Source organism: Scyliorhinus canicula, chromosome 7 (genome assembly GCF_902713615.1).
Source record: "Scyliorhinus canicula chromosome 7, sScyCan1.1, whole genome shotgun sequence".
Taxonomy (NCBI): domain Eukaryota; kingdom Metazoa; phylum Chordata; class Chondrichthyes; order Carcharhiniformes; family Scyliorhinidae; genus Scyliorhinus; species Scyliorhinus canicula.
In genome coordinates, this window is record NC_052152.1 from 198,277,277 (window position 1) to 198,291,026 (window position 13,750).

The window sequence follows — 13,750 nt, forward strand, 5'->3', positions numbered from 1 at the left end:
GCAGGGGAACAAATTCAGATGACCAAACTCAAATTCCATCTTTCAAGTTAACATTGAAACCTGTGTCCAACACAGGTGCTTAGTTTTTGTCAGGCAAGGGCTCTAAGTGGGACTCAAGGTGCTTTAATGGAATTAGGGCACAGAGGTCAGTCATGCCCACAGAGAACAGCGGAACAGGCACAAAAGGGGCCGACTCTTATATTCCTATTGCCTGTCGCGCTCCGTGCCTCACCCCACCCTTCCCACAATCCCCAAAGCAGATCTTACTCACCACCAGCGCCAGGACGAGGCTACGCACGCGCTCCCCAATCTCCGGCGAGATGTCGTTGCCGAACTGTTGCAGGGTGGTCAGGAAACGCTTCAACTTGCTGAGCTGGCGGGCGCCGCAGGTGGCAGGCAACTGCTGGCTGGCGAGGGAGGACGAAGGACCATTGGTGAATCGCTGCGGTGGGGATGGCATACCGTTCAGGGCAGGTGGAGAGTGGTCAACGCCATTAGGCACTGCAGCAAGGAGAGGGGGGGCGGGGGGGGGGGGGGGGGGGGGGGGAAGACAGAAAGCTCAAACCTGTTAAGATTCGCATTTCCATTTGGGCGTTTAATTAACCCATCAAAAGAATAGCAAAATGGTTCAGCACTTTGGGGATCCTGTGATGTCTCAGCCGGCGAGAGAAAAGACTTGCACGTATTTGCCACCCTTCACCATCTCAGAGGACTGTAAAGTTGGATCACAGAATGGTTGCAGCACAAAAGGGACACGATTCGGCCTGACCTATCTGGGCTGGCTCTCCAAAGGTGCAATACACCTAGTGCCACTTCCTTCGCCTTTTCATCAACCTGGTCAGCTCCGGGTGGTGGCCACCTACCCATCAGGTTGAGCGCCATTTCTGTGCAACCTGAGTTTTGGAGGCGGAGGGGTTTTTCGTAGCTTGAAATTTCACTCCAACAACAGCTGGAGTGCTGTGTTCAATTCCGAGCACCATACTTTGGGAAAGGTCATGAGGCCTTGGCACGAGAAATGGGACTACGGGTGAGGGACTTTAGACTGGAGAAACTGGTTCTGCTTGGGGCACAGAAGATTAAGAGGAGATTTGATAGACGTGCTTGTTAGGTGAAATGGGACATTCTGAATTCTCCCTCAGTGTACTCGAACAGGCGCCGGAGTGTGGCGACTAGGGGATTTTCACAGTAACTTCATTGCATTGTTAATGTAAGCCTACTTGTGACACTAATAAAGATTATTGTTATTATAACTTGCCGTTATTAGCCACGGCAAAGAATACAAGAGCAGGGAGGTCATGCTGGAACCGTATAAAATGCTGGTTAGCCCACAACTGGAGTACGCGTGCAGTACTGGTCACCCCATCATCGGAAGGATGTGATTGCACAGGAGAGGGTGCAGAGGAGATTTACCAGGATGCAGCCTGGGTGGAGGGTCTGAGCTATCAGGAAAGACTGAATAGGCTACGGGCAGCACGGTGACGCAGTGGGTTAGCACCGCTGCCTCACGGCGCCGAGGTCCCAGGTTCGATCCCGGCTCTGGGTCACTGTCTGTGTGGAGTTTGCACATTCTCCCCGAGTTTGCGTGGGTTTCGCCCCCACAACCCGAAGATGTGCAGGTTAGGTGGATTGGCCACGCTAAATTGAGCCTTAATTAGAAAATAAATAATTGGGTACTCTAAATTTTAAAAAAAAGATTGAATAGACTGGGGCTGTTTTCCCTGGAGCAGCAACGGTCGAGACCGGAGCTGATAAAGGTGTATAAAATAATGAGGGGCATAGATATGGTGGATAGGAAGGCACTCCTTCCATTAGTAGAGGGGCCAATAACTAGGGGGGGCATAGATGTACGGTATGAAGTAGAAGGACAGGGGGGAGTGGAGAACCTTTTTCGCCCAGAGGCTGGTGGGAATGTGGGACTCACTGCCCGTGAGGATGGTCAAGTCAGAAACTCTCGTAACATTTTAAAAATATTTAGATAATCACTTGTGCTGCTGTAACCTTCAGGGCTATGGGCCAAACGCTGGAAAGTGGGATTAGTGCAGTCAGATTTTTGTTAACCTGCATGGACACGATGGGCCGAATGGCCTCTTCCTGTGCTATACACATCCATCAATCTACTTGAAGGTAGTTGGGAAAGAGTAGGGGAATAGGACAAGTTGACCGCTCCACCAAAGAGTCACCACAGACTTGATGGGCCAAATGGCCTCCATCTGTGCTATCCCATAGTATGATCAATGTCTCCGTGTTCCTGGTTCAGGCATGGAGACAAAATATTAGTCAGGATTCCCACAATTGTCCTTGCAGAAACCTTGGGAGATATCAGAATCTCAGATTCTCACTCAATAGCAATGGCAAGTTTTCAATGAGACGATAAGTTATGAGGGAGAGAAAGTAACTATTTAAAAGAAGATATCTTGAACGCAATTGAAGTTTTCAAGATTATTTAAGGGAGGAGATAAAACTAAATGACCCACATATAAAATGGATAACTTAAAATTAAGAGTAGGAATGCAGGTGCCACTATTTCCTTTAGGGTTGTCAACCCTCCAGAATTGGCCTGGATTCATCAGGAATTAACAATCAATCCCCAGGAGGCTGCTGCGGAGCAACAGAAGCACAGCAAAAGGCCATTCAGCCCCTCCAGCCTGTTCCTCCATTCAGTGAGATCATGGCGAATGTGTGACCTAACTTCACCATCCCGTGATTCCTTTAGCTAAGGGAAGTCTATCAATCACAGATTCGAATTTAACAATTGATCCGGCTTCATTCAGTGTTCGCAGGGAAGAGTTCCAAATGGAGGACCACCATCACCGCCAGAATATTGGTCAGCGATGTTGAAAAGGAGGAGAGAAAAACCAAAAAAGAAACCTCATCGCTGACTGCTCCTTCACCAGGAAAACATTTACCCTGGAGTGAATGAAGGGGGATTTTGCCAAATTGGGTTTAAACGTTGGATGGAATTCTTTGGCCGTCGGGATTCTATTTTCCCGCTTGCAGTGCACCCCCGCCTGCAGGTTTCCTGGTGACTTGGGGTGGTACAATGGGAAATCCCATCGACAAGTGGCGGGAATGTAGAATCTTCCCGCCAGCGATCATCGACCGCCGAGAAACACGCAGCCGACCGACTCCGGAATCCCGCCCGTCGTCGATTATGGAGACAATTCAACAGCGGAACTACAAATTGGCCGCAAGTTATGAAGATTTGCTCTTGCCAAGTCTTCTGAGATCACTGCCCTATCGACTTGAACCTGTTCTGTCTTATCAAGCGTTTTAACAAAGCACGCGGATTAACGACGCAAAAGGTAGACAGATCCCAGAGCAGCTTTTAAGTTACGTTGCTGAGACGCTGGCCGTAACAAATGAAACCTACGTGATGTTGGGATGAAGGACGTCGGTCGTGGGCCCCCCTGGTTCCCCAAGGGCGGTGGAGGCATGGTCGGCGGGGTGGCCCTGGATTGTGCCTTCACGTCCACTGGTGACCCAGGCATGACGGAACGCTTCTTTTCTCCGTTGACTGTTTAAAAACAGAACAAAAGATTGTTTTTTTTTCCATAGCATGCCACTTTAGACATCAACATTTTAAATGGGAAAACCACAGAGACACCAAAGATCAGTTTGACCCATCCAGTTATTCTCTTTACCCCTCCCTCTGGATAAAAATGAATTTCGCCTGAAGGCATTCATTCTTCCAGGAACTATGAATCAATGGTATCAGTCACCTTCATCTGGCGTGACCGATGGCTATTTGACTTCAGGAAGCATCAAAGAAAGCCTGATCCTGTCCATACTTGGCATCCACACACATCCTGCTCCACACTGCTGGATAACAATCAGGAGCAGCAACCCGGGCTGATGTCCCTCTTTCAGGGAAGCGGAGCCCCCATGGGTCAGATTTTCACTGCTCCACTCAACTGAGATGAACTCATCGAGTGAAGATCATAACGTGCACGTCGAAACGTTTTTGGGCTTTATGGCTCAGGCAAAGAAAGTTTGTGGATTGTGTTGAAGTCCCACTCCAGGGGACTCGAGCGCAAAATCTAGGCTGATGCCCCAGTGAAGTGGGCGGGGGAAGCACATCACTGTCGGAGATGCCATCTTTTGGCTGACATTGTAAATCGAGGGGACAATCTCCCTTCTCAAGTGGATGTAAAAGATTCAGGCGTGGAGCTGTTGGGCCGAACAGCCTCCTCCTCTGCTGGAAGTGGTACGTTTTGATACTATTTTGAAAACAGCACAAGAGAACTATCCCTGGTATCCCGTCCAATATTAATTTCTCAACCCACGAAAGAGATGAAGTGGTCATTGTGACTTTGTCCACCGTACCCAAAATAGCTGCCCAATTTCCCACACAACAACAGCAAGTCAAAAAGTGTGTCATTGGATGTGAAGCACTCAGGACTTCCTGAAGTTGTGAAAGGCACCTCATCAACACAAGTGGTTTTTTTAACCTGATGTAACAGGGGATAGGATGCAGGGAAAAGCCCTTAAGCAACATTATCATTGGGTTGGTTGTTACAGATACTATCAATGACGCCTGCGCAATGTCGGGGTAAAGGAGGTAGTTCTGGCCTCACCTCGGCTCCTGGGGGGTGATGGAAACAGGGATTGCATCAACTTGGAAGGGCCTTGTTTTACTGGGTATCGAGCACCAGAGTGTGGCAAGTTTCAAAACTCCACTCGGAAACGATTCTCCAGTTTCAGTCTGACGAGGACGACAACAAGGACTTGCGTTTATATTGCACGTTTAAAGTAGTAAAACATCATGCTTTTCAGAAGCATCAGGAATCAAACGTTGACACCAAGCCACTTCAGGACATATTTTTATTCGTTCATGGGATGTGGGCGTCGCTGGGTGGGCCAGCATTTATTGCCCATCCCTAATTGCCCGGAGCCGAGTGACTCATTTGGCCATTTCAGAGGGCAGGTTAACCACCTTGCTTTGGGTCTGGAGTCACATGTAGGTCAGACCCGGTCAGGGTGGTAGATTTCCTTTCCTAAAGGACATGAGTGAACCAGATGGTTGTTTTTAAAAACAATAACCGGCAATGGTTTCATGGTCATCATTAGACTTTTAATTCCAGATTTTTACTGAATTAAATTTTCAACATCTACCCGGGTGGGATTTGAACCCAAGTCCCCGAGCCGCTGGATTACTAGCCCAGTGACAATACCACCACATCATTGCCTCCCCAAAAGCCGAGTCATGAAATGTTATGAAGAAGGAAAGCGAAGTGGAGAAGCAGAGAGGATTAGGGGTAGAATTTCAGAGCGAGAGCCCAGGTCACCAAAGATGGCAGAATTAAAATTGCGGCAAAATTGGAGGAGCACAGGGATTTCTAGAGGCTTGCAAGGAAGGGTGGCACGGCGGCGCAGTGGTTAGCACTGTTGCCTCATGGCACCAAGGACCCGGGTTCGATCCCGGGTCACTGTCCGCGTGGAGTTTGCACATTCTCCCCGTGTCTGTGTGGGTCTTACCCCCACAACCCAATGATGTGCAGGGTAGGTGGATTGACCATGCTAAATTACCCACGAATTGGAACAAAAAAAAAATCGGATACTCTAAATTCATATTACAAAAAGAGGGTTGTAAGTCCAAAGGAGATTACCGAGTTGGGGCGAGGTGAGGCAACGGAGGGATTTGAAAGCGAGGAGGAGAATTTTAAAACTGGAGGCGTGGCTGGGCAGGAAGCCAACGCAAGTCAGCGAGCACAGTGGCGATGGGTGAACAGGGCGTGGGGCGAGATAGGCTGTGGCAGCAGGGTAAATGGCAGGTTGGCCAAGGGGCTATTGGAATGGTCAAGTCGAGAGGTCATAATGGCATTGTAGAAGGTTCGACAGCAGAGGAGCCACATTGGAGGAAAGGGGAAAGAAGACGGCAAAGTACCTCCCAACACGGATGGTTTTATTCACTTCTTTTGATTTCTAGCTTTGCAAGTACTATAGCCAATGTGAAAATTGAATGGCATTCAATTTTATTCCTCCAAAATACTTTCGGATGTTATACTGCGTTAACTGGCGCTACATAAATGCAGGTTATTGTTATTGCTTCGTTCACAAACAATTTCTCTTTTTAAACTGCGGGTTGATTGGGGTGCGAGTTAATCTATGAAAGAACACATGGACCTTCCCTTCAAATGGAAGATTTCCCCCATTTGAAGATACTGGTTATAAAGAGCTCATCTCATCTTTAATGTACGCCAGCTGCTGCCAATTGAAATGAGGAAAATAATTTTCCCCCCTTAGCTACAAGAGCAGGAATATTGAAAATTTGCTTAATGCAGTTTAAATTTCTCTGGCGGATTCCTCAGAGCCTCCGAGGCCATTCCTGTGATGGATGGCAGTAATCTGCGAGGGACTCATTACTTATTCCGTATTGTGGGCACCGCATGTGAAAACGTGTGGAACGGGTCCAGGGAGTCCCCCGACATCAAACCAGCTCCCACTGACTGACAGCAGCTCAGGTTCAAGCCTTTATTACATTGCTGAGGGAAGGCAGAATCCAAATCGATAAAGAGAGAGCGATTCCTCACTCGGCTCTTAATTAGAAAGTTGGGGCGGATGATACCTCCCAAACCGTGGAGAATAGGGAGCTTTTCTTTGTTCAAAGTGAGAGACATAAATGTTGAATTGAATTCTTATTGTATTGGGTATCACCAGGTGATTTTTCACAGTAACTTCACTGCAGTGGAAATGTAAGCCGACTTGTGACACTGACAAAGATTATTATTAAATATATTTTCTAAACCAAATCAAGTAACACTCAGGGCAGGGGCACAACATCCACATAAACAATTGCTTGGCAGACAGAATTTGAATCTTGTTTGAAAGATGTTGTCGAAGCTTCTTGTCGTGCGCTCAGGAGGACAAACACAAGAATGTCAAATTTCAAACTGTCACAACAATTTATACTACAGGAGAAGAGGGTGCTAATTGGTTGGCAAGTCAACTCTGATTGGCCAATGTGATACCATGGAGAAAGCAACAGGGATAGGCTCCCCAAGCTCCCGGGTAATTTTTTGAAAGTCCTAATTCCAATTGTTGCAGAGATCGCAATACCTTGGCCAATCAGAGGTGATTGGCTCCTGTTTAGCTCCAGCCTGCAGTTCTCATTGGACTGAGGTACTGACGCTTGTCCATGCATTAACGTGCGCTCTATGTTTCCTGGTTTAACATCAGCACCACCATCACATCTCTCTCCTCTTTCTTCTGCTCCTCCTCTCTCTCTCTCTCCCTCTCCCTCTTCTCCACACACAAGCATGCGCAAACATACATGAACACACGCACACACATGAATTTGGGCTCTTTCTGAGACATTGTATGTCCTGGGACATGTTACCTCATCTTGGTGCAGTAACGGGTGTGTCTAGGTGCTCTTTACACTGGTTATTATGAGATCAGTAATCCAGAAACCTAGGGGGCGATTCTCCGAGCCCCGCGCCAGGCTGGAGAATTGGAGCAAACGCGCCATGACGCCCCGACGCCGGAGCGCGATTCTCCGAGGTGCACTTTGATGCGGGAGCTGGTTTGATGTTGGGGGGACTCCCTGGACTCGTTCCGCACGTTTTCACGTGCGGTGCCCACAAAACGGAATAAGTAATGAGTCCCTCGCAGATTAATGCCATCCATCACTGATTCTCCCTGGCCCGGATGGGCCGAGCGGTCGCTCCGACACGACAGAGTCCCATCGGCGCTGTTCATCCCTGGTCGCTGTCGGCGGGAACGCTCGGGGGGTGGGGGGCGCGCGGCCTGTTTGGGGGGGGGCCTCCGATGGTGTCTGGCCCGTGATCGGGGCCCACCGATCGGAGGGGCCGGCCTCTCTCCTCTCCTACCCCCCCCCCCTCCCCCCCCCCCCGAGCCTACTTTCCGCGTGGCCGGCCCCTGAACATCTACCCCATGTTGGGTCGGGGCCGGCGTGTGTAAGAAGTTCCCCGCGCACGTGCAGGATGGCGCGGCCCAACTGTGCATGCACAGAATTGAGCTGGCCCAACAGTGCATGCGCGGGTTGGTGTGGCGCCCATTTGGTGCCGCGTATGGAGGCTGGGGTGACGTGAACCGCTCCAGCACCGTGCTGGCCCCCTGTGGGGGCCTTAATAGGTCGTGCCCGGGCCCTGCTCGCGCTGTTGTGAAACGCAACGGCGTTCACGACGTGTAAAGCCGGTTCAGAAAGAGGTCCCACTAACACCATCGCAGGGTACCCAACGAGTGCCGGCCATGCCAATGACAAAACATCCCAAGATTCAGCCCAGAATTCTCTGGTCGATCACACTGGCGGCATTCCCTGGTCCCGCTGGCAGCACATTCCCGCCGCAGGTTTCCCAGCGATCAGGGGGTGGCTAGTGGGAATCGCCATGGACAGGGGCGGGACCAGGGAATCCCGGCGCCAGTGAAACGCGCGCCGCCTCCCGTCGCCGAGCAACTCATTTTGAAGTCCCAACCATTCCACCCTAATTTTATTCGGAAAAACCCCGTGAGCATCAAATACTTCCAGGTTGGGTTGAAGGTAACATTAGATGTAGAAATGAAGAATAACCATTCTCTCTATTCTGCCCGAATTCATTGCCCTAGCCTCACACTCAATAGTTTCTCCCTGCTTCCCACTTTGGCATTTTTCAATCTCTCTGCCTCACATTAGAGATTGTCAATAATGGGCATTTCTTTTTAAAAGACAAAAACATGATCAAGTGGGATCTGGGGAGGAGGAGAAAGGAAGTTAACAAAAGGAGATCATATTAGATTGCATCAAACGGTGCTGGACAAGTAACTCAGGAATCACAGGTTGGGGTTTGCCAAGATCCTCTGGGTCCCACCGTTTGAAAGTGGATGTTGCTTGTGAACTACCCAGCACACAATGCCAAAACACCAGGGGACCCAGCACACAATGCCAAAACACCAGGGGACCCAGCACACAATGCCAAAACACCAGGGGACCCAGCACACAATGCCAAAACACCAGGGGACCCAGCACACAATGCCAAAACACCAGGGGGCCCAGCACACAATGCCAAAACACCAGGGGGCCCAGCACACAATGCCAAAACACCAGGGGACCCAGCACACAATGCCAAAACACCAGGGGACCCAGCACACAATGCCAAAACACCAGGGGACCCAGCACACAATGCCGAAACACCAGAGGACCCAGCACACAATGCCAAAACACTAGGGGACCCAGCACACAATGCCAAAACACCAGGGGACCCAGCACACAATGTCAAAACACTAGGGGACCCAGCACACAATGCCAAAACACCAGGGGACCCAGCACACAATGCCAAAACACTAGGGGACCCAGCACACAATGCCAAAACACCAGGGGACCCAGCACACAATGCCAAAACACCAGGACACCCAGCACACAATGCCAAAACACCAGGACACCCAGCACACAATGCCAAAACACCAGGACACCCAGCACACAATGCCAAAACACCAGGGGACCCAGCACACAATGCCAAAACACCAGGGGACCCAGCACACAATGCCAAAACACCAGGGGACCCAGCACACAATGCCAAAACACCAGGACACCCAGCACACAATGCCAAAACACCAGGACACCCAGCACACAATGCCAAAACACCAGGACACCCAGCACACAATGCCAAAACACCAGGGGACCCAGCACACAATGCCAAAACACCAGGACACCCAGCACACAATGCCAAAACACCAGGGGACCCAGCACACAATGCCAAAACACCAGGGGACCCAGCACACAATGCCAAAACACCAGGGGACCCAGCACACAATGCCAAAACACCAGGGGACCCAGCACACAATGCCAAAACACCAGGGGACCCAGCACACAATGCCGAAACACCAGGGGATCCAGCACACAATGCCAAAACACCAGGGGACCCAGCACACAATGCCAAAACACCAGGGGACCCAGCACACAATGCCAAAACACCGGGGGACCCAGCACACAATGCCAAAACACCAGGGGACCCAGCACACAATGCCAAAACACCAGGAGAACCACGACACAATGCCAAAACACCAGGACACCCAGCACACAATGCCAAAACGCCGGGGGACCCAGCACACAATGCCAAAACACCAGGAGACCCAGCACACAATGCCAAAACACCAGGACACCCAGCACACAATGCCAAAACACCAGGAGACCCCGCACACAATGCCAAAACACCAGGGGACCCAGCACACAATGCCGAAACACCAGGGGACCCAGCACACAATGCCAAAACACCAGGGGACCCAGCACACAATGCCAAAACATCAGGGGACCCAGCACACAATGCCAAAACACCAGGACACCCAGCACACAATGCCAAAACACCAGGACACCCAGCACACAATGCCAAAACACCAGGAGAACCACGACACAATGCCGAAACACCAGGGGACCCAGCACACAATGCCAAAAGAAGATTAATGATCTACTTAGGCCAGGAATGACCTCCTTAGGCCAAGCATGCTGATAGGTCTGGTCCAGGTCCAGGTTAAAGGTAATATAGTCTGATTCCCGGATGCATAGGGCATCTATCGCAGCGCGGATGCACCCGTGTGCAGACGTTTGCGAGATCCCACCCAGGTCCCCACTCGAGCCCTGGAATGAGCCCGGGCCATAAATGTTCAGGTGACCATCACCTTGATGGCCACCGAGAGTGGGTGTCCTCCTCCAAATCCCCGCGGTGTCAGGTGAGCCACAGGTATGTGGTGGGGACGGTAATCTGCCTAAGAAGCTGGTGTACAGGCGTGTTCTGGAGATGGGGGTGAGCGAGGGAACTGAGCGTTTGCTGGGACCTTAGCTACAGGTGAGGTGGGGCCTGGGTGAAAAACACTTCCTGGCCGGGGGCAGGGTGGATGGGAGCAGGGATGCAGTGGACAGGGAGGATACGGAGAAGACAGCTCATGGTCCCGAGGGGTGGGCTACCTGATAGCGTCATTGGAGAGGTCCATGCCCACAACCCAATAGATAAGCAGGTAGGTGGATGGGCCTCGCTGAATTACCCCTCAATTGGAAACAATGAATTGGAAATGTTTAAAAAATAGTCGCCAGCTTTCTGCAAAACCTGATCCAGTCACTCCAGGTCCTTGGGGGAATGGAAGCTGGTACCTCTACCCAAACTGGTCTACATCTGACACTAGGCCCACACTCTGTGGCTGAAACTTAACAGCACCCAGGACAATGAGGGGTGGATATCACCCCCATCCCAAGGACCACCTAAGTAATTTAAAAAAACAGTTCCTAGAAGTGAGTGTGAATGTGTGCCTGTGTGAGAGAGCCCATGGCTGGGAGTTCCAGCCCAGAGGGGGAGGGAGGGGACGGGAGGGGGGGGTGGAAAATCCTGGCCCATGTACGCGAGAGTGCACACGTGTGTGTGTAAGTGCATGCATGACAGTGCGTGTGGAAGACAGCGTTCAGGTTCACGTGTGTGCATTAGAGCTCTGGCTACAAAATAGCACAAGCTGACCAAAGCAGAGAATGAAATGAAATGAAAATCGCTTATTAGAACATAGAACATAGAACAGTACAGCACAGAACAGGCCCTTCGGGCCTCGATGTTGTGCCGAGCAATGATCACCCTACTTAAACCCACGTAACCCGTATACCCGTAACCCAACAATCCCCCCATTAACCTTACACTACGGGCAATTTAGCATGGCCAATCCACCTAACCCGCACATCTTTGGACTGTGGGAGGAAACCGGAGCACCCGGAGGAAACCCACGCAGACACGGGGAGGACGTGCAGACTCCACACAGACAGTAACCCAGCTGGGAATCGAACCTGGGACCCTGGAGCTGTGAAGCATTGATGCTAACCACCATGCTACCGTGAGGCCTTATTGTCACGAGTAAGCTTCAATGGAGTTACTGTGAAAAGCCCCTAGTCGCCACATTCCGGCGCCTGTTCGGGGAGGCTGTTACGGGAATTGAACCGTGCTGCTGGCCTGCTTGGTCTGCTTTCAAAGCCAGCGATTTAGCCCTGAGCTAAACAGCCCCTGTCAAAATCATTGAATTTGCAGTGCAGAAGGAGGCCATTCGGCCAATCGTATCTGCACCGGCCCTTGTAAACAGCACCCCACTTAAGTCCACACCCCCACCCTATCCCCATAACCCAGTAACCCGACCTACCCTTACACCAAGGGGGCAATGTAGCATGGCCAATCCACCTAACCTGCACATCTTTGGGCTTGTGGGAGGAAACCGGAGCACCCGGAGGAAACCCACGCAGACACGGGGAGAACGTGCAGACTCCGCACAGTGACCCAATCCGGGAATCAAACCTGGGACCCTGGAGCTGTGAAGCAACTGTGCTAACCACTGTGCTAACATGCCGCCCCTTTCAAACTCACCTGGAATACTGACTGTGCCACTAGTTGGCATGGTGGAAGACGGTTGTGCTGATTTGCAAGGTGAAAGTGTATAGAAAGAGGATAAATAATGGCCAACTTCCAACTTACAGCCCCATACGAGACACCATTGAGCAACCAACATGAAGGAATCAGTGACTCAGACCATCCCCCACCTTTCATAAATGCCTCTGAATATCAGGGCCAAGTCAAACTTCAGAAACTAGCTGTGCCTGGCAGTGAGTAACGGTAGACGGCTTACTGAACAATACGAACCAGGCAGATTCCAACTTCAATCAATGGCTTGGACTCAGCAACTGAGCTCAGCTGGGCAAATGGTGTAAATACTCATGGGTTGAGAGTGGGTGTTAACAGTTATTTAATTGGGTGATCATTATATTCAGGTGGTGGGTATTAATTGATGACTCACCTGAACATACAGGGAGCAAGTTGAATGTTGGGTATTTGGTTGGAGGTGTTCAATATGCAATATGTATCTCTGCAAATTGAAGCTCGGAAGCGAATATAATCTGAGCTCTAGTGCTATCCTTCACTGCTTGGATATGAGTTTTGACATGGTGGGGAGGAGAAACCAGTCAGGTGTCTACGGTTGGTGATCTGGCCAGGACAAAGGGTTTGGTGACCAACTTGTTTCCCACACATTCATGGGGCAGGATTTTGCCTTTTGGCTCAATACTCTGGCATGTCCGGGATAATTGGGAGCTGGCTCCTGACAGTGATTGCCCCTTGACCTGCTCAATTATTGGCCAGGCCGTCGCTTCCCATCCAATTAAAGATGGTGGGCAGCCTCTTGATGCTGGGGGAGGGGGTCAATAGAAAGGCTGATTGGAAGGAGCTGTGACCTGCTCTTCCAGTTACGAGACACAGAGGGCTCCACCTTGAGGCAGCCTCTCGGCACTTTGCAAATCGTTGCACCATAAAATGGCCACAGCTGCTGGGCCACCATTGTGGAGCCTCACCACAGGGAGGCCTGTAGTGGAAGACATGCCACGTAAATGGGGAGGGCCTCAAACTCAGCCTTCCTCGTTCCTCGGCCTGGCACGGAGAGGCTGCTCCTGGGAGCAGGCCGCCTCCCTGACATCTTGTGGGCACTTAGGCCAACTGCAAAATGGCCTGTAATAAGTGGACTCTTGATAATCTAAATAAGGGCAGGTAGCCCTTCTTCCCGATCCCACGCCCAAGGAAATGAGCCCGGGGGGTGGAATGGTGTTGGCAAACAGTGCATGCAGGCCGGTAGTGTAAAATTACATGCTCGTCCACCTAGCTTCTTCTCCCCGTATCGACAAGGAAATTCAACCCATAAAAGCAGGCACTCACTAAAACACATTCATCTGGAATCTCATGTATGCACCCGTAACACAAACATACTCTTGTTCAGACGCCTTCACACGCACTCAAACACACTGGCT

General features: G+C 50.8%; 1 protein-coding gene across 4 annotated transcripts in view; it reads right to left on the reverse strand.

The window, feature by feature from the left end:
* LOC119969688 (protein CBFA2T2-like) overlaps positions 1 to 13,750 on the reverse strand; it is a 162,087-nt gene that overhangs the window by 42,810 nt on the left and 105,527 nt on the right. For 3 of the 4 annotated variants that reach the window (XM_038803674.1, XM_038803671.1, XM_038803672.1), the window contains exons 2-3: positions 3,371 to 3,514; positions 272 to 501 (exon numbers count right to left, since the gene is read on the reverse strand). In XM_038803674.1, coding sequence (XP_038659602.1) covers positions 272 to 501; positions 3,371 to 3,514 — 374 coding nt within the window. Of the gene's footprint in view, positions 1 to 271; positions 502 to 3,370; positions 3,515 to 12,596; positions 12,610 to 13,750 lie in introns of those variants that run through there. The other variant, XM_038803673.1, reaches the window with a different exon arrangement.